A 25,386-nucleotide genomic window follows, 5' to 3' on the forward strand; every position below is an offset into this window, starting at 1 on the left:
GTTGAAAAATATTAATTGGGTTCTTGTTCTGTAAGTATCTCACAGCAAAGCATCTCTAGTCCCCAGAGATAGGAGTTGCAGCATTTTCCTCAGTCTTTGAGGGCTGAACCAGGGACTGGGAGCAGGAAGGTGGGAGTTTTGCAAATAAGTTAGAGCTGAGCATCAAAACAAAGAACCAGAACTGGAAAACATATCATAGAATTGCAGAGCTGGTGCAAGGGAAATTATTCTCTCCCTTCCTCCCAAACTCCATCATCTCTTCAATATCCAAGGCCTCATCCCCAAAGCATTAGGAGTTTGGCAATGAATGTAAGGGAGGGCTAAGCAGTAAAGAATGATACAGGAACGGAATGGGTGCATTTGCTCACCTTTGCTATTAAATCACTATTAATATTAGGTGGGTTTCATCTAGTTCCAAGTTCAGTTTGTGATTATTGCTGCTTGTATAGCCAAAACAGCACCGCCCACACATAAAAGGGAGGTATCAGCAGGCTTGGGGGAATCCCAAGGTTTGCAGAAGGACAGAAATACTGAAGGGGAAATAACCAGACCCAAAAACAGTGAAATGAGGACAGAGGCATGAAAAACCTGAATGGAGGGTTTTTCATGGACTGGAGTTGTTGGAATCCAAAACAAAAGTACTGTACTCCACGCTGCAATGTTTTGCTGCAGGTCCCACCTCTAAATAAGTAAAACACACACACACACACACACACACACACACACACACAAAGTCATTCAGTAAAGCTGACAGCATTTACTGTGCAGAAAGAGAACGGGATCCGTGGCTTGCCACAGGTTATCTTCCTGTACAAGCTGACTCTATTAACGCAAAGCTATTAGAGCAAATAAAGTAGGAGGATCAAGGACGAAAAACATGGGGAAGAAGATAAAGGGAAGTGAAGAATTAATTTGACTTGCATTGTGGTAGTGTGTCACTTTAGGATGTTGGAGTGCCATCAAAAGGCGGCACTATTTATTGAGAAGGCGCCAACAAAAGCCTGTTAACTTTACAATGCACACTACAGAACAGCATTGCAGATGCGTTCGTCAAGGGGCTCTCTCCAGCTTTACATGGTGAACACCTATTTGTCTCAAGCAGCTTTAAAACCCAAGGATAAATATTGCCATTTTATTTTCAAATGACTTCTGGTTGAAGGCACAGGTCATCTCCACTTGAACATTTACAGCACTGTTGCGTCAAACTCATCAGTCCTATATCTGGAAACTTTGGGGTCACACAATACTATGCCAGCAGCAAAACAGCCTCTTAACTCCCCACCCCCACCCCCCAATACATCCACTCCCTGGGTGTCCTCTTCAAACTGAAGAGAGGGAAATATTTGCAAGGCCCAATACCATCTTTAGTATACATCAGTCTCTTATAGACTAAGCCCTATACACTTCTCATTAGGGTATTGAAGCAGCTCATCAGATTGCCTTCCTACTTTAGGCAAAGCTGTTGTGATGTCATATGCTGCAAGCTTGCAATTTATGTGAATTTAACTTGTGAAAATTCAGCTTCAGGATCTCGGCAAAATATTCTAAAAAAATAATTTAAAAAAATAAAAGGGGGTGGAAAGGGGCCGGGCATCCACCTGCATTGCATCCAATATGTTTTTGACTATGCATGATTTCGGCTTTAGGCATGATCCCCAGATGTAAGTTGTGAGCTTACTGTACATCTTTAAAAAATGAGTAAACATATTCATGAAGTATGCAAGCATTATTGGGTACTAACCACAATACCTAGGTTCACCATTAGTCAAGGCAGCCTGCTGCTGAACATCAACTACTGGGGAACAAGCAGAGAGCTATTGCCTCCATGCCCTGCTTGCCTGGGATAGCTGTTGGGTCGCTGCAGGAAACAGGATCCAGACTAGATGGGCCTTCAGTCAGACCCAGCAAAGGGATTTAAAAATGTACCTGTAAACCTGCACTGTTCCCTGCACTGTCCTTACCTTATCCCACAATGACTTGACAAGCTTTCATCTGCTTCTTTGGTTCTGCCAATTTTTTCTTCTCTAGACCAGAGATATCCAACATGGTGCCCTCTAGTGTTTGCTGGACTACAGTTCCCATCAGCTCCAGACACAATGGTCAGGAAACTTGAGTGTTGTAGGAAAACAATCTCTGGAGAGCAGCATGTTGGCTATCCCTTCTCTCAACTGATCCTTGGTCAAATCAGCAGAGCTCTCCTTTTCACAATATGAGACAGCTGGCTTGGTCCTGGAATATTTACCACCAGGGCATATTGTCACAATGCTATATTGATTATTTCCCGCATAATCTGTGCCAAAGGCTTTGGGCTGAGCTAATCCACAGCCCCAAAGGCCAGTCCAAACAGGTACAACTTGGTTCAAAAGGTGCTCAGGATTTGGCATCTCTGGAATTGCAATGTTGGTATGTTACGATATTGAAGCAATGATGCTGCAAGCTCATTGGTTGGAAAAGTCACATGATGTTGGGAGTGTCTGTGGGAAACAGACAGCACCGGAATTAGCTCAGAGTGTAATATGAGCTGCACAGGAAGTGCTTGTTGAGTCGTCTGCTGGAGGTTGAGGAGAGCAGACATGTTTTCTGTAACACTGCAAAGACAGGAATAAAGCCATGTAAATACGTTTCTGTCTTATCTCTTTCCCCTGCCGGGGGGGCAGGAAAGAGCGGTGTGTTCTTCTCACGCTGAGAAGGATCGCCTATCGCGACCTCTGCCTGGTCCCTGCCGGTAGAGCAGACCGGGAGGTCAACAGGACTCCAAGCCGGGTGCCTGGGAGAGTTGCCAGTTTCTGCTGATAAAGGCTTGGAATCCAACATATGGTAGCAGAGGATGGTTTCATTCCATGAAAGCAGCGAAAGAGGTTGGTGGATCGTAACTTCATCCTCTGCTAAAAGATAAGGGAAGATATGGTAGCGGGCGGATGGAAGCTGCAAGACCGGCAGAGAACCGGAGCAATCATTTTTGCTGATAAGCTAACGAGCAACGGAACCCCCAAGGTATGCTGATTTAATGGGCTAAAAGGGTGAACGCAGATTGAAGATTCTCTGGTTCACAAGAGCTGTTTCTTGGATTAGAAACGGCACTGAGAGAGAGCCACATACTTCGCATACCAGGGCCTAGATAAGAGGCTTGTTGTTCAAGTTTGGAATGTCCAGTTGCTAAGCAACGAGACGTCAATCTTTTCAGCTACTTCGGAGATAGTTAGCTTGAAAAGGAAGTCGAAAATCACTGGCCACCGGAAGAGGCTGGGACTGCGAAGAGGTTGGAAAAACACTGGGTAAACATTCCAGCGTTTGTTTTGTCTTTGACTAACTGCTCTTGGAGGGACTTTCCAGAGCTGCCAGGTGCCAATAGACTCTTGGATTTTACAAGGCTCGATAGAGAGAGCTGAGGCTTGGATTCAAAATGGATACCAAGAAGGGGGGAGGCTTACCTTACCCACCTCCACTGACTAATGACAATTATGCCTCATGGTCTGTAAAGATGAAAGCCCTGCTACAGAATCAGAGGATTTTTAGGGTGATTGAGAACCCCATCCCTGCTGCACCAACGCCAGGTTGGAATTCACAGAATGTCAGAGCCAGGACGGCCATAATTCTGTGTATCTCAGATGATCAACTCGTGCATGTTCAGGATTTGGAATACGCACGTGAGATTTGGGAAACGCTGCGTAGAATACATCAAAGAGATGCTGGTTCTTCAGCGTTGCTGCATTTTGAAAAGCTGACCAATCTGAGGCTAGCGCCTGATGGAGATGTGCAAGCGCATTTGACAGAGATGAAATTCTTACGCCAGCAGATGGTGCAACGCAATTTCCCTCTACAGGAAGAGATATTCTGCTTCATGATAATTAACAGCCTTAATCGGACTTATAAAACCGTTGCAAGTCAGCTTGGTTCCCTACCAGCGGCCGATTTAACGGTGGAAAGAATCTGTTCAGTCGTTCTGAATGAAAGGGACAGACTTGCTGCAATAGATGTCAAAGACAGGGGGAGAGAAGCTCGGAATCCTGACACCCCCACTGCTATTGCAAGTGAAGAACAGGCTGTTGCTTTGAACGTTGTCCGTTGTTTTAATTGTGGACAGACTGGGCATCTTCAGCGGAACTGTAAGAAGCCACGTCAACAGAAAGGAGCTAAGGGGAGCTCTGCAAAGCCTGAGGCGTCAGGCAAAAGTCGTACCAAGTCCCAGATGAAACCTGGAAAGGCATTGCTGTCAACAAAAGCCGAAATTTCAATGGAGAACGCTTTTGTTATTGACACGGGTTGCACGCAACACATGACGTCGCGCCGAGGACTGTTTTCAACGTTTAAGAAGCAAAGCTTCATTGTGAAACTGGCCAATGGTCAGGAGCTGAAAGCGATCGGGTTTGGGACTGTGTATCTTGAAAGTCTGAACTTGACTATAAACAATGTGTACTTGGTTCCTGATTTAAAGTACAATCTGCTGAGTGTGTCGCAGATCACAAAGAAAGGACTGAAATTGTCCTATGATGAAGAAAGCTGCAAAATCTTCAAAGATGGAGAGCTGTATCTTTCTGCCAGAGAGAAAGATGGACTGTATTTGTTGACTTTTGATGAAAGTGATTGCATAAAATGTAATGCTTCAGAATCTAACATGATCTCTCTTGCAGGTACGACGAATAACGTCAAGGAGACGAAAAGAGAAACTAAAGCTTTTCAGCGAGTGTATGCTGATGTGATTGGTCCTCTAGCACCGTCTAGAGGCAATGCAAGATATTATCTTGTGTGTGTGGATCATTTCTCTCATTACGTGTGGATTTACATGTTGAACAAACCAAAAGAAGCCTTAGAAAGGTTTAAAGAGTTTTGTGGCAAGGTTAAGAGTATTCATGATGCTAACATTGATTGTCTTTTCACAGATGAAAAGCCAGTTTTTCTTTTACAGGATTTTCAGGATTTCCTGCATAAGAAAGGAATAAGGCACAAGATTGCTGTTTCAGCAGATGCATGGAACAGAAGTGTCTGTGTGCAAGTGAACAAAGAATTGCAAAATGGGATGAAGGCGCAATTGCTGAGTTCACGTTTGCCACATGAGTTTTGGGCTGAATCTCTATCATGTTATTGTTACTGTTGGGTGAGAAAGGTTTCCAAAGGCATGGAATGTTCTCCTTTTGAAAAGCTGTTCCACAGAAAACCTTCTGTCGCGCATTTTAAGGTTTTTGGATCTCAAGTCAGGACTGAAACTCCAGATGGGGTGAAGAATGCCAGAGGCATTTTTGTGGGTTATGAAAAGGGTCTCTACAGAGTAATTTTGTCTGAATCTGGTCAAGTGATTCTCACAAAATTTCTAGAGAGTGCTCCTGAACAGGAGAGAGTAATTGTTCACACATTTCCCACTGAGGACAGTTCAGATGATGATGATGATTTTACTGATTACAGTGGTACTGAGAGTGATAGTGATAGCTCGAATACCTCAGTTGACACAGTCATTGAGAGGAAATCTCACACAATGGCTAGACCTTCACAGGTGAAGGATGAACCACTGTTTACTATTGGAACTGGTTCTCCAAAGAGTCCTGAGTTTGCTAACTCAGCTGTAGCATGTGTTACTATTGTTGACAACTCAAGACAGGTTAAAGCTGTGTCTAAGTCAGAGACAGAGACACAACAGGGAGTTGCTAAGCGTAACACTACATTCCCTAGCCAAGGTAATGCAGATGCACTCATTCCTTGGAAGTCAGACAACCAGAGAGGTACACTGGGGAAACCAGTGGCGGGTAGTTCCAAGGGTGGAACTGAAACAACAGGGGAGTGTTATATGTATAACAACTGTTTGTTTTCTTCTCTGGATCACGCTTTGCTCGCAGCACACATTGAATCAAATGGGGGAGGATGTTACGATATTGAAGCAATGATGCTGCAAGCTCATTGGTTGGAAAAGTCACATGATGTTGGGAGTGTCTGTGGGAAACAGACAGCACCGGAATTAGCTCAGAGTGTAATATGAGCTGCACAGGAAGTGCTTGTTGAGTCGTCTGCTGGAGGTTGAAGGGAGCAGACATGTTTTCTGTAACACTGCAAAGACAGGAATAAAGCCATGTAAATACGTTTCTGTCTTATCTCTTTCCCCTGCCGGGGGGGGCAGGAAAGAGCGGTGTGTTCTTCTCACACTGAGAAGGATCGCCTATCGCGACCTCTGCCTGGTCCCTGCCGGGAGAGCAGACCGGGAGGTCAACAGGACTCCAAGCCGGGTGCCTGGGAGAGTTGCCAGTTTCTGCTGATAAAGGCTTGGAATCCAACAGGTAGGTATACTGAAGTTTATGGTGAAGCACTAGGCCACACTGTGCAGGAGAATTCTTGCATCAGTATCTTATTCCCAATACTTCAAACAGTCTTAAAAAGAGGGGGAGCCACAAATAGAAGTCAGAAGCCTGAATAAAGCTTGCAGATAATCATTTGTCATCTGGAGGCTACGTTTGGAGCAAGGTATTGGGTTTGCATAAAAGCTGGACACAAACTTAAATGCTCCAGCAAGGGAGATCCCCAAGGAGGTGGGATCCACTGAGATTCCTGGACTACTCTTGTCTCTCTTTCCCCACAATTGCTGCCTGAATCTAGTACATGGATAGCATCATTAAGAGGAATCCCTCTGTGCACCTTAAAATATTATAACGGTATCCAGTGGAAGGAAGCGATCTTTAACACACTTTGAGCCCGAGTTATGATATGGCTTGGTAGAATCTTGGTTTTTGAACAATTCAGCCACCATCTCAATGAGCAGGGCCTGAAATGACTGCTGTAAACTCCAGGAGGAAAGAAGCTCTCCTTCACGCCAACTCAGATTTCTTATGACCATCTGTTGCCCAACTGTGTCAAGCCAGTGAGGCAAACACATTGCGTAAGTACAAATTGCATCCCTGTGTGTGACAGCTGGTACTCGGGGCAGAAATAACCCAAATCACAATTCTGTCTGCATTTTGAAAAGGAACAAGCCAACCTGGCAAATAATTGCTACAGCCACTTGGGGGGCAGGAACAGTGTCTGAAAGCCATGGACATGCGAGTTCCTTAATCACTTCTGTGGAGTCCATTATGCATTTCCCCATGTGAGGAAGGCTAGAGGTTCAGCAATGAAGGTGCTTCTGCTGACAGGCCCTGATCCAAACAGGTGCTTCAGTGACCTTCAGCCTCCTCCCAAGTAGCCTTGCAGGCAACGAGCAAGGCACTTTGGCTCTGAAGTTTCTGCCTGGCTTATTGCCTCCTCTACCCCTGTAGTTCTGGGTGAGACAAGAGTAGTCCAGGAATCCAGGCAGCTGATGTGAGGCAAGGCTTCCTTAGGACAAGGTCTCCTCAGGAACATTGGCATTATGGAGATTGCTGGAGAGTCCTGCTCCTCTTGCTCCTCCTCTGAGGACAGTTCAAGTTCAAGGTCTAGGCAGAGTTCAGCTGTGACAACCATGATCCTTTATTGGCCTTCCAAACGCCCAAGTCCCATTTAGAACAGAATGAGTAATAACAGAATTAGTTTTAAGTATTTACTGTATGTATGTCTAATGCTCAAGTGCTTATCATAAAGTACCTCAGGAACCCTTCCAACAGCCTTCTAAGGCAGGCCAGTGGTATTCTCTCCATAATTAGGAAGGGAGACACTGAAGCTGAGAGGAATGGTGGTTAATTTGTGGCTGAGGCAATCTTCTTCAAAACCAGGGGCTTTCCAGATAACACTCTGCATTCATTGAACCATTTCCAGCATCCTCATCTGGGTAAATCAGACTAAGTTTCCGGTACTCGTGATATCATGATCAGGCCAAACTTGTGTGGTGATCATTCTCAAAATCCAGAACTAGAGTGTGTTCTCTCCATCTTAGGATCCCTAAGGTCAGTTGCTGGAGCCAGAACAGCTGGGTTTCAGCTGGTATAAGGCATTGCTCTGTCAGGCAGGCTGGGGCAGCTTCTAGAGTTTATAGTATATTTGACTTGGCCAAACCAGAGGCCTCTTGCTGCCTGCCATATTCACAGAGGTAGATGCTACACACAGCCCCACTTCCTTCTGTTGTGCTGATCAGTGAAGAGCAGAAAGTCAGGTTACCAGTCCACATAGCAGGCCTGCCCAATCCAGAGGCTTCCCAGTGCTTGTGAATCAATATGTTTTAGACAGTGGCAGTTGTTCAGCAGCATTCCCTTCCACATCTGAAGAGTGCTTTGAGGTCTAAGCACACATGGTCCCAGGTAACACACCAAGATAGGTCACAGCCCAAGGCTATGAGTTTTGTAGTTCAAGTTCCTGAGGCCTGGATGACATGACTGTTGACAGACAATTTCAGAAACAGGACAGCAGGAATACTGATGACAGAGACAATGTGGATATTTTTTTTAAAGGCCCCAATTAAAGAGTCGATTTTCCATCCTGAAAATCATTTCTCCGTTAAATTCTTCATGGAAATCATCCCACGGCACTCTCTCTGAATAAAACCATTATGTCAGACCCGATACCAAAACAGTATAAACCAGCTGGTTCCTTTTCTGGAGAATTATCCCCTTTGTTCTTGAAACTTTAATTAAAAAATCCTTTTAAAATATTAAGAGCTTCCAGCACTACTTGTTAATATTTCCCCTAATTTGATGAGCTTATTTTTAACTTATTATTACAACATATCAAAGCGCCTGTCAAGAGCCCAGGATTAATAAATAAATAAAAACAAAACATAAACACACACTTTATGCACAGCGCATTCCAAGCAACTGTTTGAGTTCTAATAGGCCAGGGCACTTTTAATGAGATAATGCGTATTTGATATGCTTAAAAAGCAGCATTACAAATGTTCTCAACTCCTTCGGCTGGCTTCCTGAATCTGTGCTCAGCTGCCAAGTGGAGTCATAAACCCATCAGCTCCGCTTAAATTCAGCAAACTAACTAACAAAGGGTTTGGGGTGTTTTTCACTTAGCAAGCTTTGCCTATGTGGCGGGAGGAAGTTGTTGTTTTTTTTCCTCCTAGAGCATGGAAGATGGTGTGGTGGCATCTCTATTCACCATGAGGGCAATGAGCCATGAGAGGATTCAAATGACACACCTCTCAAGAGCTGAAGATCTTTGGAAAGTACAGGTATTTGGAGAGAGTGGGTAAATTTTGTATAGGTTTGGCAAAACAGATATATTTGTTATTGGGCTGGTTCTGTATCCATTTTTTGTTGACTACTTCTACTTCTCCTCCTAATGCTTTGCAATTATATGCATGATCACCCTGCAACAGGTTGACAGACATAATATTTTAATTATGGTTTTACTCTGGTGTTTTCCCCTTGGATGCTTGTAACTTCGGATGCTGTCTCATCTCCGTAAGTCAGCTCTTTTCTGCTGATCACTATTACCTATGGCTAAGTTAAACTGAACTGAAGGTGGCAAAGCAATCATATCAGCCACACTTGATTTTAGAATTCTGTTTCCAGGACCTTAGGAAGACAAGTTGCTGCTTGTCTTATACTGACTCAGGCCATTAGTTCATATAGCTAAGTACAGTGGTACCTTGGTTTTCGAATGTAATCCATTCTGGAAGGCGGTTCAAGTTCTGAAACATTTGAAAACCAAAAACTCAACAGCTGACAGTCAGGCCTCAGGATCTTGCACTCAATGGAAGCCGTGTGGTATGTTCAACTGCCAAGGTGTGTTTGAAAACTGAAGCATTTACTTCTGGGCTCACGGTGTTCAAAAACTGAAATGTTCGTCAATGGATACGTTCGAAAACCAAGGTACCACTGTACTGTCCTGGATCTTGCTGGATGAAGAACTTGAACTTGGATTATGGTTTCTGCCAGCATCTTTCATGCTCAAATAAGTACAGGTCAGATCAGCAAGGTGAAGGTTCAAAGGCACAGCAGAACAACATAGCTAGGCAAGCTAAGATGGTGACCCAGTGAACAGAACACCCCTTGCTCTTTGCTTCTAAAGAATGGGATGGGCACAGTGTCTTTAGAATGGGAAAGCAAATGGGCACTCCACTGAAAGAACTGGGCCTTAAATGAACGTGGGACTTAACTCAAAATTACTGACAAGTGATGTTAGACAGCAGCAAACAGTTGCTGCCTATAATAGGTTATGAGGGCATTGAAACTTTTCCAGATTTATTTTTGACACATTTGATTTTAGGTAAGCTGACACAAGAAAAGTGCAGATGGAAGGGCATCCATAAAAGATGACGGGGGGGGGGATGCAGGAAAGGTAGGGGAGATTTGGCTCCTCAGGAAGGGAGACCCTTACTTAACCTTAATTGAATTCCTAAGCAAATCCTCTGCAAGTCTACTCAGAAGTAAGGCCCGTTTATTTTTAAAGGGCTCACTCAAGTATACACAGGACTGCATCTTTAATATTTCAGCATTGATTTGGGAATATTAATATTTAGTTGCTTTTAAAAAAGAACTGTAAAATGAAAAGACTTTGCAAACTAGGAGAAAAGAAACTTCTTCTTTGGGAACAACGATGTGTTGCTTCAGAGTAGGAGAAATAAGTTTCTTCAAACATGAGCATCCCGCAAAGAGGCAACAAAGAACAGCTGCTGCCTATGTTAAGTTAAGAGAGTGACCTCCCCAAGAAATCCTGTTGATTTTTTTCCCCCAGGCAAGCTGACATTAGGAGGAGCCAAGGATCACAGAGAGGTGAACTGAAGTAGCAGTTAAGGTGAATTAAAGTATAAAAGAAAATGAGAGGGAGACGGAAAGACATTGCTGACAGGTAAAAGGAAGCGGAAGGTGAAAAAAGAAAGGAGAGAAATGTTTGAAAAGGTAAAGAGAATATGGAAGAAGGTGCAAGGAAAGAAGCTAGAGGCAGACAGCTGATGATAGAAAGGGTTGGGGGGAGGGGAAGCAACAGTAAATATAGCAGAGGAAGGACTGAAAACATGCAAGGAGGCAAAGGAGAGGCAGGTGAGAGGAAGGGAAAAACAAAGGCAAGACAGGTAACAGAGGACAAATACTTCAAGAAGGTAGATGGGGGGGGGCAACTGCCATCTGGCCAGGCGAGGGGTGGGAGCAGGAGGAGGGGGGGAAAGAAGGTAGATGGAGAAATGGGCACCAGCAGGAGGTAGATCTGGCTTCCTCAAACTTGGCCCTCCAGATGTTTTGAGACTACAATTCCCATCATCCCTGAACACTGATCCTGCTAGCTAGGGATCATGGGAGTTGTAAGCCAAAAACATCTGGAGGGCCGAGTTTGAGGAAGCCTGAGGTAGAGAAAGAAAAGTGGTGAAAGTTGCAGAAACCAAGAAGGCGATAGAAGGTGCTTTTAGAGGAGGTCTTACAATAAAATTGGTTAAAAGAGAAATATTTTACATGACGTTATTTTAGCTCAGTGGTGATCAGGACAGGTTGCTTCCAGCATAGTTATTTGCTCCTTGCCCTCACCCTTTTATCTATTTTGTGGGTTTGTTTTTTGTTTTGTTTTTGCAAAATCATAGAATCATATCCATTAACACAGCAGCTCTGAAAATAACATGAACAGGGTTTCCCCTGGAGAGGGAGGAGGAGCTACCAGGGACAGAAGATGCATGCCTCTGGTTTCTTACCCTGGAATGCTTCCTAAGTGGCCCAGGAAACGAAATGCCAACCCATCACTTCTCAAACTGTGCAATGGAAGATGTCCCATGCCCCAGCCCTTTGTGCCAGCTGTCAGTGCTGTGTGCCAAAGGAGCAACCCTCTTTCAATTTTTGGTGCATTTCTTGCCCTGCTTTTTTTAAAAAAAATCCTCCTTCCACTATGAAACAAATGATAGCCATAACTCAACCAGGGAGTCTGTGCAGTTGAGGGATTTATTACTTCTTTTAGCTCAGGGCTTGAGAATCAATTGTGGCGTAATGGGGCTTCCACGCCAGTGCTGACAATGCTGCAGCAGCTGCACCCACGAAAATGCACCTCCTGGGAAACTTTGGGCCTCTGTATACAGTGAAGCCACTTTCAGCAAGACCTGTGCTGGTTACAGCTGGGTGCCACATCTCTATCCATTTTTATTTATGTATTGAGGCTTCCAACTGAATGACCATAGGCAGCAGGACACTGGATCTGTCTTTCTCCCTACATGGTGATTCTCATGCATCATATGCACACTTTCCTGGGAGAAAGCCCTACAAGACACAGCTGCCCAATGGGTTTTTAAGGAAGCATGCAGCAGCTTGTGCTGTAAATTGCAGACCATGTCAATGACAAGACAATTCTGGACTCGCTCAGTGAAAGGCATGATAGGTTGTTACTATCAACTTATTGACCTGCTTGGCCCTTTTAACAATTGACCAGCAGTTTATTAGGATCTCCATTACTCTTTTCTTTAACAGCCCTGTTCCCCATGTCAGTAGAGTCTTCCTCCAAGGCAGGAGCTTTCAATCTTTAAATCTTAAGAGAATTCTTTCCACATCTAAAGACTCTTGAGAGCTGCAGAGGATTCCAGAAACGTTCCACTCATACCCTACTTCACACAACATGGGGATTAGGACAGTTGGCTTCATTGCCACCCTGTATTAACTAAATTCACATCCTAAAACACACCTGGCACTCCCTACACCTACTTTCACACAACGTGGGGGGTGGGGGGAGCTGTCTTTCAGGGAAGCTTGTCTACCATTACTGATCTTCTAATTAAATAACCCCTGACATGGTCTGAGGAACCCCAGGTTTTCCCAGCAAGAATGCCTCCAAGGAAGAACTGGATTGCACTCTTGTTTTATTTGAGGCAGCAGTCTCTGTTGGGGAAAGGGTCTGTGGTGGCACAGTGGGAGAAATAACAATGGGTTCCATGCCCAGGGTGCAGTAAGCAGAGTCATTTAATTTTAGGTTGATGTCTGGAAGGGCAGGTCAGCAAACAGGAGTCCAGTTCCAATATGCACAGGCAGACACAGCAAAAGGTCAAGTTCTAGGATGGCCAGAAAGGAGGGGGTTCCAGAAATGCTGTCAGACGAATGCTGGTCATGTCTCCAATGGACAGAACCAAGGAAGTTGGTAGCACCATGCACAGCTCAGAATGGAGATGGAAACCAGAGAGCCTTAACTGGACTGATAGCAAACTCTAAATAGGTTTTTGGCCAACCACGGGGGTTTACAAGGGTTGTGTGTAGGGCTTTGAAAGCCCAGACAATCAGCTGATCACTGGGGCTGGCACAGCAGGTGATCTGTTTTTGTCCATGCACACCTTCTGGGGCTTTTTCCATTGAGAAAGGGGGGACTGGAACCCTGGGTTGTGGCAACTCCAACAGCAACGATTTTTCAAAATGCTGTGCATCTTCCTTTGCCTGCAACAGGTATCCTTTCACTTTTCCCCATGACACAGGAGCAGGAACTCCTTGGCAAACGAGTCAACTTAGAAACAAGTATGAAAACAGTGCAGATGCTATAGATCCGATATGGGGAACCTGCAGCCCTCCAGCTGTTCCAGTTAGCCCCAATCAGCATGTGAACAACCGGAGATGATGGGAGCTATAGCCCATAGACATCTGGAAGGCCACATTCTTCACTCCTGCCAGAGATGCGTATTTGTTTTTACTGTCTCATCTCTGCAAGTCTAATTTGTCACAATGCATGATGCTGGGGTGGGTGGGTGATTTTGAGGTTCTTCTTGTGGCTGCTCCCCTAATAGGCACAAATGCCTGCATGCTGCCATTCCTCCCACTGGTGTGCAAACTAATAAGTGAGGAAAGTTAGTATAATGCTGGCGCAGAAGATAAATTTGACTAAAGCTAATTGGAACAGGCAAAAGAGATAAAGGAACGTGATCACTGTGAAAAAATAATCAACAGCCGTAAGAGAACCACAGATTCAGAGTTGGCTATGCAGGGACGTGATCTGAATTTTCAGAATGGGATGAGTATTCTCTGGGCAATTCTGCCTCTAATGGGCTGCAGGTGGCAGTGCATAATTGACGCTCCCATTGTTGCCAGAGTGGCTAAAAAAAGAGAAAGAGAGTACACACAAATCCACATACACAGCACACACACTCATCGCACATATGCAGCCGTAACGCTTGATTGTATACATGGACACAAACTCACATGCACAAACACATACACAGCATTCTCTGATTGCTGGGAGATGCTGCCTTTTAGTCTTCACAATATGATCTGTGACTGCAGTGTTTACAGGACCCGCACCACCACATGGCTCTGGGGTGGGGTGAAATGCTTCATTTTCTTTTTCCTATCTAAAGAGCAGGCAGAGTGCCTTATCTCTGGATCTCATTACTAAGCACCACCGCTCTAGGATCAGAAGATAAAAGCTGTGTGGCCTGGCAGACCATTTCCCACAGCTTGACAGGTCAGATTCTACCCATGGGTTTGCCACCTATGCTCTAACAGGTGGGTTAAAAGCCATTAGATAGCAGCAACAGCATGCAGCAAGGGCTGCTGAATATGCATAATGTTTAGTCAGGGGCTCCCAGCTTGCCCTGAACCCTTGGTTCCCAGTAACCCCGCATTGGCAAACGCCTCAAACAGCATTTGCTCATCCACAATATAATGCAGTGACGGGTCATTTAAAGCTCCAGATTCCGTGTTCTCATGGTTGGAAGGAGAGGCTGCAATCAAGATGCCATTTTCAACAAGTCCCACAAGGGTCTCTCAGTAGTGGCCTTGAGACCCATTACCTCCTTGCAAAGCGAGTCCATGCTTCTAAAAAGTTCTTCCACAATGTGGTGAAATAGAAGACAGTGGTCCCAAAAGGGTCTCCCACAGTTCAGAGACCCCACTTTCACCTGGTGGCTGCGTTTCTGTGATGGGGGCATCTTTGCCTGTTGGCAGTGTAGTTTTCACTTGCGAGGCTTGGTGTTGCCCAGGTTCATTAAAGACGTCATCATAAAATGCTGGGTCAATAGACCAGTTAAGCATCTCTTCAGCAGTGACAATATCAGGTCTGCCTTCCGTGGGGAGATGAACCATAGTGAGGCCAGGGCTTTCACGATTATCAATAGGCTGAATTGCATCCAGGCACCTTGTGTCTGCAATATTAGTCCTCATTGGTGTGTTATTTTCTGTCGGATGCTTTAGTTGAGATTCCTGTATTGCCGTGGGTTGGAGTAGATGACCCTTGGGGTTCCTTCCAACTCTACAATTCTATGAATTTTTGTGGGTCCAGCAAGTAGGTTTGGCTTAGTCCTACATACAACACTGGTCTCTGCCAGTGCAGCTTTCTCCTCATTTTTGCAAGAAAATAAAACATGATGCGGAGCAGAGCACCGAGATAAAATGATTATTTCCTACAGCCAAGTTGAAAAATAAGGTTTCTCGGTGGAAGCACCAACTCAGCATGAAGTTCCGCTAAGGAGTCAAGATGGATGATGCTAACTCCAGAGAAGAAAAATGAAGGAGGCAGAATGGTCCCTCTCTGGTATCACCCCAGCTGCACTAGCCGTACTCTTCATACTCAGAGCACTGGGAACAAAAATGAGCAGGAGTGGATAAATGCAAGACAAAAATGCAGCCAGCTGCATATATCAGAATTAAACTAAGGAAAGCACTGGGGATTATGCACCGCTAGGCAAACCATCTTTGCTCAATTTAAATATAAGATGTATGCTCCAACTCAGGATTGCTAATTGATTATATGAACAAAGAATCAATAAAGGAATCAATATGAGATAATTGAGTGAAGGGCGCATAGGATACATGATAGAATGGAGGAGAGAGGCAGAATTTTCACGACATTTATTACTGTGTATCAAATCAAATGCTTCTACTTATTGATTGATTGGCTAGTCCCAAATGTGAGGTGCGGAGTACTGGGAAGCTTTCATATAATCAGAGTTGGAAGGGACCCCAAAACGTCATCTAGTTCAGCCTTTGAGATATTTGAAGATGGCTATCATATCGCTTCTCATTCTCCTCTTCTCCAGGCTAAACATACCCAACTCCCTCAACCATTCCTCATAAGTCTTGGCTTCCAGACCCTTCATCATATTGGGCGCCCTCCTCTGCACACCTTTCAGCTTATCAATATTCTTCTCAAACGGTTGTACCCACAGCTTTTCTATAGATGCATAAAAGAAATGAAAATTGACAACCCCCCTCCCCCAACCCTCCTTATACATTCCATAGTATAAGTGGACTATTTTTATGTCACAATTCTGTGGAAGCGCATGGGGGGAAATGCAAAATGTAGTATTTAGGTTCTTATGCATTCTCCCTTTTACTTAAAACCAAGTTTCATGCCATTATGGGTACCAAATTATATTTACGTGCCCAGTGTCAGCTGAAATTGTGGAAGCAAGTAAGATGACTGGATATTAGCATTTCTAGTGGTTTTAATAAGGAGGACTTCCCTTCCTCCCCCTGCTCAGCAGAAACATAATAAATTATACATAATAAAATACTCAAATATTCCCAGCTTAGTTTATATATGCAGGCCTCACAATTCAGCTTTGCTTGGTGCAGAATTTGGACTGAATGACACAGATTCTCTCCCCCCTCACCACCAAAAACCAAACATCCCATTAAAATGCAGTCTGAGTATTGTCCCCTCCCTACAGAACAACTTCAAAATGTCTACAGTGTTAGTCTGAACCTAGACATTGGAATGACCCAACAATAGTGATGGGGGGGGGGAAATGACCCAGTTTGCCTTTAAAGATGAATCTACATAATTCCCGCTTTCCAAAAACAATATGCAGACTGAAATTTAATCATCCTTCAAAATTCTCACTTCTTTGCATTTTGCAATGCAATTCTCCAGCCATGTAATGCATACGAGAATGCATATGCTATGTGAAGTATGCATAAAAAGCATTCTGGGAAATTACTTGCAGAGTGTGTATATTAGACAAAATTGCAACAAAAGTGTGCATTTTAGGAGCAATTCAAACAAACATGCTGACCAATTTTCATGAAAGGAAAAAAAAAAAAAACCTGACGTGGAAATATGGAGAACTGAATTTAACACACCATCCCTTCCCCAGAAGAAATGGAAGGGAAGCACACCTACCTCGACAGAAGGGCAGAGGGAAGTCCCAGGAGGCAGTGTTTTCTGAACTGGAGTGACAAGTGAGCAGTGCATGACCCTCCAGAAAGAAGCCTGGGTTACAGCTGTAACGCACTTTGTCGCCAACACTGAACGTCGTCCCCTGCTGGATTCCATTCTGCAGCCTTCCTGGGTTTCCACATGTGTGACTTGGCAGAACTGAGTGGAGAGCAGGAGAAGAAGGAATGACACTTGGTTAGTCAAAAGCACCAGGCTATAATCAATCAAATGTTCAGACCCTTCTGTAAACACAGGCTTCATTTACTGCTCTGCCCTCTTCCACCACCCTCTCGCTTGCCTTCCCATTATTCCACATCACTGAAAAGACTCAGAGTACAGGAGCAGTGTCTTGTCTTCCTCTTCCAGACCTTTCAGGTCAGGCCATGCAAAGCATCAAACAATGGGAATCGTGACATGACAACTTCTTCCTTGATAAGCTGTAATAGCTCCTAGCTCCGGGCCCAGGGAATTGGTGGAAATGAGTACAGGGGTGCTATCCCCACGGTTCACACTTCATGTCTCAGCCTTCAAGGATCAAGACAGGCAACACCAAATCAATGGGAACAAAACCTGTCCGTATGTGCTCTTACCTTATCCTCATCTTGTTTTGCTTAATTGCTTGTTTCCTGCTTTATGACAAACCATAGTGACATCCAATCCTTCAAACTATAACTTGCCCTTGTCTTGCAAATTACATCAAACCCCACAGATACCTTTTCTCTGGCGGCAGCTATTATTTGAAATGCGTTTCCACTGGAAGCGAGTTTAGATTTAGCAACCACTTCGGGAAAGTGTCTGCTGCTGGCTGCAGGCAAATGAATTTAGTTTCCTTCCCCTGCCCCCCTGCATACCCATATTTTTAATTGTCACTGTTAATGTTCTACAGTATCCAACAGCAATGTTTTGCACAGTTTTCAATGTCACTTCAGCAGCACAGAACACAGAATTAGATTTTTAAGATAAATGAATAGAAAACACATTTTTATAGGAGATATTATACAAACAACTTAGATCTCTTCTAGGGATTAACAGCTGAAAGTCTCTAGTTCCTCGAGGAGTACTTAGCTGCTAACTCAGGAGCAAGATAGATGAATAAATTCCTGTGGCAACAGCACTTCCATGAAGACAGCCCTCTGTAGTGGAATGGGGCCCCACTATACATAATCTTTCCTTCAGTGTGGTCCAGTTGCTGACTAGGCTGTACACATGGTCAAAATCATAGAATTGTAGAGTTGGAAGGGTTCCCAAGCATCATCTAATCCAGGCATGGCCAAACTTGGCCTTCCAGATATTTTGGGACTACAACTCCCATCATCCATAGCTAATAGGATCAGTGGTCAGGGATGATGGGAACTGTAGTTCCAAAACATCTGGAGGGCCAAGTTTCGCCATGCCTGACTAGTCCAACCACCTGCAATGCGGGAACCTCAACTAGATCATATATGACACATGGCCATCCAACCTCTGCTTAAAAACCTCTCAGGAAGAAGAGTCCACCACCTAGAAAGTGTGGTGCTCCTGTTAAGAGAGCTGAACTAGGGAGCAGGAGGCCTAGATTCAAATTCCTGCTCAGCCATGAAAAAGTTCACTAGATGACCTTCAGCAGGCCACTGTCTCTCAACCTGGCTTACCTCCCAGGATCATTATGAAAATAAAAGTGTACTCTGCCCAGAGCATTTTAGAGGAAACATTGAATCAAAATGTCATAAGTAAATACACCTATTAAGTCTGAATGTGTGAAGCTATCAGGGCCAGCTCCAGATCTAAAGAAGGTATGGAAGAAGTGTCATCTTGTTGGCCCCTAACCAGTGGGTCCCAATGGGACCACCTGACTGCAGTGATGATGCAGAGGGTGGCTGTGTCTATAAATGTCTCAGAATGCCCCAGGATGACCTTTAGTTGCGGCATGGCTAAATCCAATTGCTTGGCACAGTTCATAGTGATGGGCTAAGCAAAATAAGAAATGGGGGTGGGGCAGTCATCCACAATGGGTTCCACCAGCCCTGGAAGCAGTTCTGCGGGGCAATTCCCAATACCCAATGATGCTGTTGTGGCTAACTGCACCTCTGCTCAACGTCCTTTAATAGCCCAGTTGTTTAAATGTGCTCCTCAGTCTCTACAGACACAGCAGGCACTGTGACTCTCTAGTGGTTTGACTTCACGCTCAAAGGCACACTCCTCCACTGTCTGCAGAGATAAACAGATGCCCACTAGAGTGTCCTGAACCCCTGGCCTACCTGGCAGCAAGTCAGTATGTCAAGCCCCCAGTCCAGGGTCAAGCCACACATCCAAAGCCCAAACTGAAGCACAGTCCCACAGAGATCCTGGAGCATCCTAGCTGAGGTCCATCAACATGGGTAATTGAGTAGACACAGCCCTTCTATACTTTGCATGCTGACTGCAGCATCTGGACTTGATGAGGCAGGTGACCTTTACCTGTTCCAAGCCTACTTCAGCTGAGAAATCATACTCCTCCTCCCAGAGCTGGCGAGCCCCACCTGGCCAGCTACTGAGCTGGGTTGTGGGCCATTGAGTGCCTTAGCCTCCTGGAATGCCCAGCCCATTGCTTCCTATAAATTAGCACCAGCCATGTTCATGGAGATGTTCCCCTTTGACTCTGGTGATGGGTCCTGCTGCTCTACTTCTGTCACCCTATAAGTACTTCCTACACCAACCTCTCCTTCCCCAGCTTGCCCCTGTGTGTCCCAGTCCCAGCTACACCCCTCACTGGGATTCTCTTCCTCCTCCCTGTGGTTCTGCCAGTTCATGACACAGAGATACCACCAAGAATGACTGCATTACTGTGGCACCCCATCACATAGGAAATGAGGCAAGAATCCTCCAGTGCTCCCACAAATAGGGGCACCATTTAAAATGAACAAATGGTTTGAGGAGCAGCACAAAATGAGCACTTCATTTTCTGCACTGACACTCCAGTACCCAATTTAATTATATCATTGATGTCATTTTTAAAACAGCAGCAACAAAAATTGAACCTGTTCCCGGCTTTTGAGCCTTCTTCGTTTGAAATTAATGACCGAAACGTCACTCCAAGTAAAAATCTATCTTCTTTTTTTTCTTAAAAAAGGTCACCACTGAACACTCTCTGCTCTTTACTTAATGAACTGTTAAGATAAGACGCAGGTTGAGGCTGCTTGCTTCTTTACACATAATATTTGGAAAACTAGAATCTCGTTTACAAATTCCGCCTCATTTGCCTCTTTTAGCAAATGTGATATTCACTTCTAGACAACATGCACATCCTGAGGGCTTGGGTGCACATTACAACGTTGTAAAATGCACATCAGTGTAAGCTGGCTATGGGAAGGGCTGGGGCTGCAGACAGATATATCCTTGCCTAGTAAGTGTATTCCCTAACTGAGAACCTCGGCTTATGCAGGAATCTGAGACCCAGAAGACAGAAAGTTCTGTTCAGTTGACCAGATCAGAAGACCATGTTCCTCTCATTTACAGCAAGCATAGCCAATCCTGGGATTTTATATTGTCTGCCAATCACAGGTGCTGATACTACTCCAGGGTTCATAGGCCACTTCTGGCTAGCTCATTAGGCTAGGACCCAGCCTTAGGCCGTTAGGTTTAGTCCTGTATCCCATGATGGTTATACTCAGTATGTCTTTCCTTTAGGTTAAGCAGGTGGGGAGGATCTGTGGTCCTTGGGATGTTGTGGTATCCTAACTCCCATCAGTCTCAACCAACACAGTCAATGTTCCAACAAAATTTGGAAGGTCATGAACTGTCTACCTCTGGATTAGAGACAAATTGGAATTAACCCCTGCTGACCCTTCCCTGTCTCTAGGAATGTGTTTACAGCAGGTGTTGACCATTTTTCTTTTGAGAACCACATTTTTTTTGAGGGCATCTGCCAGCAGTAAAGCCAGAGAAGAACTGCTCTGGATTAATGAAGTGGAGATGTCTTTCCTTCGGTTTTCACTATGGCCACCTCAGATTAGAACTCTCAGTTCCACGGTAGGCCTATTCAGAAGAAGCGACTCACATGAAAACAGTGCTGAGTGACAGGGGAATGGGGATGTCATGAGAAATCTTACAGGAACTTCCACAAAAATCTCCACCCTGGTTCATACTTTTGTTGAGGTGTGTTCAAATGGGGCCCTGTTCAATCCACACTGCATGTGTGCTTGCCATCACATCCGCCTTCACAGATCCAGAAACATACCCAGGAAGTGGGCAGGATAAGAGAGAGAATGCAGTGGGAAAGGTGCCTTCTTTGAAGGGTCTTCTTTTACATGAAGGACCATGGCTCAGTGGTAGAGCATCTGCCTTGTATACAGCAGGTCCCAGGTTCAATCCCCAAAATCTCCAGGGAGGACTGGGGATGCCCCCTATCTGAAACCCTGGAGAGCCCTGCCAGTCAATGTAGATAATGCTGAGATATAGATCAAGGGTCTAACTTGGTATAAGCTTCCTGTGTTCCTGCATGTGCCTTGCTTGGAGCACATGCAAAAATGTAACTCTGCGTGCTCTTGTTCTGAGCACATGAAAAGGGCCCTTTGTGCACGCCCATCCTCTCTCCCCTCTTCTTTCCTTCCCTGCTTTCATAATTCCACATGCTCACTCAGTGATGGTGAGCTTTCGGGCCAAGGAACAGTATATTTTCATGTTTTATAATGCAGTGTAAATCACACCAAGAGTTCCTGGGATACAGCAGCATATAAACTTAAATACATAAAAATTCCACCACCCACAAATGTCCTCTGAACTAATATTATTGCTTACGTTTGCCTGATTGTCAGAGCTGTCCCCTTTTCAGCTGCTGCTGAGATTAAGGCATAGATATTATTTATTATATCAGATGCTGTGCAGTGTAATAATAACATCAAGCCTTTGGATCCAGCCAATTTCCAATTCCTCTACAGCCTTTGGAAACAGGTCCCCCTCCATAAAAGCTTTTCTGCTAACAACCACCAAAGAGTCTCCCTTCCCGTAATTACATGGAAGCCAAGGCAGGCAAAAGACAGAGATAGATACAGCTGCATAAAAGCCCTGTTTATTGGCTCGCAAATAAAAATCCAGTTCTCTGCCTGATGCATCAAATTAATGGATGTAGAAAAGAAGAAAACCTTTGGGAGTTGTCAAAAGATTTGCTGAATGTTTTAAAAGCAGGGAGCAAAGGGGTATACGTGCAGTTATTTGCTCAGTGATGTCTCCTAGAACAGTTGGAGGGGGGGCGAGGGAAAAAGGACCACTTTGGGTGTTTAAAAAAAGATGGGGAAAGATGAAAATGCTTACACACCTGCCTCTGTAATGTCTGAATGGCCACAACTGCTGAGAGGAATGAGACCTTGCCAGCATATAACAGCTCTGCTCAGACACCAGGACAGCTTGTTGATTTTCTCCCAGGCCAAGTTCAAGGTGTTATTATTAGTGTATAAAGTCCCCAAGAGCTTGGAGCCAGTTTATGTGTAAAGATGCCTTACCCCATCTTTAGCCCAATTCACTGCTTCGATCAAACTGTTACAGGTGCCACATAATATTTGTTCCACACTTGTAAGAAATTGATCTTTTAGTGTGGCACCACCTACGCTTTGGGACATATTATTTATTTCTCCTCTGCTTGCCCCCCTCCCTCAAAATGACAAAGACCTCATGTTCACATATAAACAAGGAAGGGAGAGGAGAAAGGTAAACAGGAACAAGAAAATTCAGGCACTAAAACTTTCTAGCAGGATGGCTATTCAGGGTGCCCTCCGAGCTTATGGAGGGGAGCCCTGTTTTTTCACCTCTCCCTCTGCCACAGCAGGTGGAACAGTGGCTGCCAGGTGGAATCCAAACTCCAGCCAGAAGCAGCCCAAAGGGCACATATGCCTGGCCATTTTTTATCCTACAAGCTTGAAGCTGATTTCCTTACAAAGTTGAGAAAGATGCTTCCTCCCGTGTTTCTCACATAAAGAAATCTGGCAAGAACAGCACCAACTCAGATAATTTTCAGTGGGAGAAAACTACCCCCTGCTCATTTACCATTCCGATTAAATGTCTTCCCCAGTTTCTCTCCAGATCAATCTACAGTTCTGTCTCCATCCTCTTCTGCACAGCTTGCACATAGATATCCATTCCTCAGCCTTGCTTATTGCCTTATTTACATGGCTAAAAGAAATACTTTATTGCCTGAATTACTTGTGGCAGCCTATGACAGCTATATTTTAAACACCATTGTGGATCCAACCTTGAAGCTTTATCAGTGAGAGAAACATCCTTTGCCTTTAGGAAATAAGGTTCCCACACAACTTCCTCAATCATCAGCCAATTCACTTTCGAAGAGCAGGGGTGGATGAAGCTTCCTCAAATTCATTCATTCATTCATTCATTCAACATACCCTCACAGTTAAGGACTTAGGTCAGGTCAAAATACTGAAACATCAGATTAACTGAAAAGCACCCTTTAATAATAATTAATGATAATTCAAATGAAAAAACCAAGGACTTGTGCATATAAGGAAAGGAATATTATTTGCTGCTTTAACAGTCTTCTTCAACTTCCCACCCTGACCAAAAAGGAAAGAAAAGCCAGTATGTTTGGAGAACATACAATCTGTATGCCAAGAGAGGGAGAGGAGAATCTTTCAACACATTTGCCCTTTAAAAAGTGCAATGTTTTAATAATTATTAAGTTAAAAAAAATAAAAACCGGTCAGATTCTCTAGAGAAAAATACATTTTCTTCTCCTTTTTTTTTTGCTGAACCAGATATAAAATGCAGTATGTAATATATATGCATGATAACGAGGCTGCAGAACAGAGGGGGAGGGGAGGGGAGAGGAAAGGCTATCCTATCCCTACTGCTGAGAGACTAGCTGTCTTTAGTCCTCCATAAGCTGCCACCTAGAAGGAGCCATGACATCAGATGCCCTGGGTTCCAAGTTGGTTGTTACAAGAACTGTTGCCTGAGCTGACTTGCCTTCTACCTCTCCACCCTTTCCCCCTTGTGTGTCATGTCTTCAAGACTAAGCCTAAATAAGAAATAACATTCTTATTACTGGTGTTTGCAAGATGCTCTGGCGGGAACCTTTTTGGCTAAAGCATGGGATAAAGGTGCTCTAAATCATAAATACTTGGGGGAGGGACATTTGGGCTTGAGGGAAAGTCAGACCATTGGTCCCCCAACAACTGTCACTGTGAGTACACTGGTTCTCCAGCACCTAAGGAATAGGTAACCTTATGCCAAGACCTTACAGGTTTCCTGAGCAATACACACAAATGGATATGCATTTGGAAGCTGAGCATCTTGATAATGAAGGGTAGGATGGATAGAGCCTTTCTTTGCAAGTGTTATTCCTCCACCTACTGCTATGCAAAGTGGCTATGAAAAATTTTAATGGGAGGTGCCTATCATTGAACCCAGACCTTTCTTCATGCAAACAACTTGCATGGCCATTCATCTACGATGACCTCTGTACAAAAAAGCTACCACCTCTAAAAACACTTAAGCCATACTAGCTTTGTCGGCAGATAAATTTGTTTTCCCCAATCTGTGGCCATAATTCTTGGCTAAGTAAGGCTGTGGCTGTTTGAGAGCCTTTTATCTTGATCTTCATGTGATGTGTTTCAGTGCCAAAGCAAAGTTTTTTAACCTTCAGAATAAGTGTCCAGCGAGCTCTAGAGAAGAGGAAATAAATGGTATCTTTTTTCATTTCATTTTATCCCCCTTTTATGTCATGATTCATTTCCAGTATGGCCAAGAAAGCTAAAGCTAAATGGAAACTATTTTCTTGCTCTTCTCTATTTCTTTGTTCACTAAAAACAACAACCAGAAAGATACTTCCCCCCCTCTCCCTCTCCCTCTCTCTCCACCCCCACCCTCAAATGTAATGGTTTTGAATGCGACATCATCCATCTTGTAGATATGGGGAGGGAAGGGGGGGGTATGTGGGGAAAAAACACTTTTTCCAATTTTCCACTTCTGGAATCTGCCAGCACAGGAGAGGAAATTGAAAGTACAAATTGAACAAAATCCTAGGCATGGTTACTTGGAACACAGCCCTACTGCATTTGATGGGGATTACTCGCTAATTGAGATGTCAGAAAATTCCAACGAAAACAGAAACAGGAACAGAAATTAGCAGTGTTCGCTTATTCGTTCCAGCCAAAATCATCAGTATTCATGGTTGCTTTCATTTTGCAGATAATATGCAACTGATTACCTTTTCTGCATTTGCATTGTGTTGCCTTTGCACTGAAATCAATGGGGTGGAGTAAGACAATGCCAACATACATAACATAATTAGGTATCTTACCTAAGTTGTGTAATTTCTCCACAGCAGACAGCCAGGCGAATATTGTAAATTTTGGCAGAAGATGAACTGCAATGGAATGGAAATAGTGCTGCATGCAACAAATACCGCAGGGGATAGAAGGCAATGCCTTCTTACATCCCTACTCCTCAACGCATGTTCTTAGAACTGCCGCCACG

General features: G+C 44.3%; 1 protein-coding gene across 3 annotated transcripts in view; it reads right to left on the reverse strand.

Annotated features, from left to right (window-relative positions):
• Window positions 1-25,386, reverse strand: part of CSMD2 (CUB and Sushi multiple domains 2) — a 481,761-nt gene that overhangs the window by 320,442 nt on the left and 135,933 nt on the right. For all 3 annotated transcript variants that reach the window (XM_083453238.1, XM_083453235.1, XM_083453239.1), the window contains exon 4: window positions 16,906-17,100. In XM_083453238.1, coding sequence (XP_083309364.1) covers window positions 16,906-17,100 — 195 coding nt within the window. The remainder of the gene's footprint in view (window positions 1-16,905; window positions 17,101-25,386) is intronic.

The sequence above is a fragment of the Podarcis tiliguerta genome (genome assembly GCF_965153285.1).
Source record: "Podarcis tiliguerta genome assembly, chromosome: 8".
NCBI classification, from domain to species: domain Eukaryota; kingdom Metazoa; phylum Chordata; class Lepidosauria; order Squamata; family Lacertidae; genus Podarcis; species Podarcis tiliguerta.